Source organism: Myotis davidii, unplaced genomic scaffold (assembly GCF_000327345.1).
Source record: "Myotis davidii unplaced genomic scaffold, ASM32734v1 scaffold993, whole genome shotgun sequence".
Lineage (NCBI taxonomy): Eukaryota > Metazoa > Chordata > Mammalia > Chiroptera > Vespertilionidae > Myotis > Myotis davidii.
In genome coordinates this window covers 341,863-345,436 of record NW_006285483.1, presented here as the reverse complement: position 1 = coordinate 345,436, position 3,574 = coordinate 341,863, and the positions used below count along the sequence as shown (strand labels likewise).

General features: G+C 36.5%; 1 protein-coding gene across 1 annotated transcript in view; it reads right to left on the bottom strand.

Moving 5' to 3' along the window:
- Positions 1-336: 336 nt before the first annotated feature.
- The window catches only part of APPBP2 (amyloid beta precursor protein binding protein 2), a 46,747-nt gene continuing 43,509 nt past the window's right edge, over positions 337-3,574 (bottom strand). The window contains exon 12 of the mRNA XM_006756162.2: positions 337-922. Within this exon, the coding sequence (XP_006756225.1) occupies positions 669-922 (254 nt within the window). The 3' untranslated portion in view covers positions 337-668. The remainder of the gene's footprint in view (positions 923-3,574) is intronic.

Sequence of the window (3,574 nt, the reverse complement as noted above, 5' to 3'; positions counted from 1 at the left end):
TATTGTACCAAAAGAAAAGAAAAACCAAGAGTTAGAACTGCTGGCCTATTAGCTTTTCTATTACTTACAGATCAACACTGGTCCAGTACAGATGAATCTGATAGCCCTTGCCTTGTAATAGAGCTCTGGAGTGGCTGTATCCACTTCTCTGGGTCAGGTGGTCAAACCCAAGTCAGGATGTCCCTCTTCTACTAGTACTTCTGTTAATTTTCTATACTGCATATAAAGATTTTCCCCATGAAATTTCTTTACAGTACAGTATTGAATACCTCCATAAGGAAGAATTATATGTTAAAAAGTTGTTAAAATCATCCTTACATAATAAGAATGCAACTCTTAAACTCTTAAATAGTTTTATTAGGGGTTCTTTTTTCCTTTCAGGCTTTCTGCAAAATTATTTAAAAAGAAAAAAAAAAATCCTGTTGTTTGTTCTACTAAGTTGAAAATATGGGCCAGACTACTTATACATGCGGTACATGCGTAATATAACTGAATATATGCTTATACCTACGGACACTCTGCAAGATAGGGATCACCCAAATAGGGTCAATGGACTGGACCAGTGTTTCAATGCAAATTCCAGCCCCAAAAAACAACATGGTTTTGATTTCACAGTATGAATTCCCTGGAATCTGGGAAAAGGTATATTAGTTAACTGAGGTCATGCCTCAGCAGCTCGGTCCCTCAGCATGCTGAGAAATCAGAAAGGACTGCACCACTTCTTCAGTGGACTGGGGGCTGGTATTGACGTCTTCAAGAGCATCGGTCACTGAATACTGTCGATCTCGCAACCGGTTCCAGTTAGACAGAATATTGTGATATTCAAACACTTTCTCGTAATTTCCAATGGAGTTGTAAAGTTTAATGAGACCTCGGTAATCATATTCTAGTCCACTATAGCCTTCACCAAAAAGTTTCTTCCCTGAAAGTAACAAATAAACAAACATTAACACACAAAAAGAAAAGAAAAAGCAAGTTCAAATAAGGAAATAACAGTTTTTACAAGACAACACTAGTTCAGTTCTTTAAATAGGGTGGCTTGGTTTTATTCCCTTGAAAAGAATAAATTCATTTCTTGCAGCAGTGCTTACCAACCCAGTCCTATCCAGAAGCTATCTCTAAGACTTTCAAAATTTTTTCTGCCTAAAGCAGTTGGTTTCAACAGAATAAAATTTCATAGTTTGAAAGACTGATTTGAAGAGATCTAAAAGTAAAGAATAATAGCAGTATGTTCAACGATAGAAAAATACATATGTACAAGGCTAATCACTGCAGCATGCTTTATGATTGCAAAATACTGGAAACAAATGAGCTAACCATAGTATATCCACTCAATGTTATATTATGCATCTGTACACAAAGGAGGAAGCTCTTAGCTCTCTATGAACTGAAATGAATCAACTTATAGGGGATATTGTTAAGTTTAAAAAGAAAAGCAAAGTACAAAAATACTTATAGTTCGCTATCTTTGTGTAAGAAAGGGAAAACAAAATATTTATGTATCTGAATATTTGTGCATAAAGATACACAGAAAGGGTAAATGAGAAAATAATGAAACAGATTACTCATAGCAAGTGGGTGAGAAGTGGGTAGAAAAATTTAGGGGGATATCACACATCTATGAACATATCTTTCTATATATAGTTCTAACTTTTAGGACATTAATATTTCACATACTCAAAAAAATTTAACAAAGTAAATAAAGATGCGGAAATGTTATACAAACATAAACAAATGAACCTAATTATGTATAAAATGAGTAACTTACACTGACTAGGTGGGGTGGGGAAGAATAATAACCCAAGTAAATTTTGAAATATTCTAATTATGCTAAAAAAAAACACTAAAAAATTACTGAACTCTAATTAGGAGGTTTGTTTTTCATAGTACTAAAGGTTAACAATTCTAAAACTACTTTATGTGTATTTTAGGGCTGAGCAAGTAAAAATACTACAGATAATGGGGAATCCACACATACAGAGATACATGATTTGACAAAGGTAGCACAGCAGAGGAGAGAGGACAATCTTTTGAAAAAGTGGTCCATTGGAGTGCTGTCCAGTGCACCAAAAAGGTTGTGAGTTTGATACCCCCCTAACCTAAGCTATAGATTTGATCCCGGTCAGAGTGTGTACTGGAGGCAACCAACCTATCTCTCTCACATCAATGTCGCTCTCTCTCTCCCTTCCTCTCTCAAAAAAAGTCCTTAAAAAAAAAAAAGCCAAAACCGGTTTGGCTCAGTGGATAGAGCGTCGGCCTGCGGACTGAAGGGTTCCAGGTTTGATTCCGGTCAGGGGCATGTACCTGGGTTGCGGGCACATCCCCAGTAGGAGATATACAAGAGGCAGCTGATCGATGTTTCTCTCTCATCGATGTTTCTAACTATCTCTCTCCCTTCCTCTCTGTAAAAAAATCAAAAAAAAATATTTTAAAAAAAAAAAAAGGTTCTGGGTCAACTGTATATCCACATAGGGGAAGGTAAGGAAAAAATCTGATCCCTACCTCACACAATAAAAACAAAATCAACTTCAGTACTATAGATCTAAATGTGAAAGGTAAAATGAAGTTTCCAGAAGATAATCTCTAAATGAATATCTTCATGACTTTGGGGTAGGAAATATTTCTTAAACAGAATACAAAAGATGTTAATTAAAAAAGAAAAAAAAAACCAATATATTCGATTACATTAAAATCTAAAACTTCTGTTCTTTGAAAGGTGTCATTAAAAAACAAGCAGTAGAGTGATCTGCAAAACATATAACCAACAAAGGACTTGTTAAATCCACATTATATGAAAAAAACTTCTATAAACCAGTAAAATGACAGAGAAGTCAATATGAAAATGGACAAGTTGCCCTAGCTAGTTTGGCTCAGTAGATAGAGCATCAGCCTGCAGACTAAAGGGTCCTGGATTTGATACCAGTCAAGGGCACATGCCGGGGTTGCAGGCTGGATCCCCAGTAGGGGGCATGCAGGAGGCAGCCAATTGATGATTCTCTCTCATCATTGCTGTTTCTATCTCTCTCTCCCTTCCTCTCTGAAATCAATAAAAATATATTTTTTTTAAAAAATGGAGTTCTAATAGGCACAACATTAAATGATGATCACAGTATCTTATTTTCTGATATATAAGTCCGAACTGGAAACAATCCAAATATTCTGAAAAGCCATTAACAGTAGAATGAATAAACAAATTATATATTTATCTAATAATATATTATTATATACTGGAAATTAACAGACAATAGCAATCTGGAACAACACAGATGATTTTCATTATTCATGTTCACCAAAAGAAGCCAGAGATGTATCTATATATATAAAAGCCTAAGCGAACTTTATAACCAGTCGCTATGACGGGCACTGACCACCAGGAATCAGACGCTCAATGCAGGAGCTGCCCCCTGGTGGTCAGCGTGCTCCCACAGCCAACCTCCCCCTGGCTGGTCTGCTTGATCAGACCTGATAGAGACTAGGTGAGATGGGCCCCAATAGGCCCCGATCACCAGCCAGGCCGAGGGACCCCACCTGTGCACGAATTCGTGCACTGGGCCTCTAGTAAATATATATTATA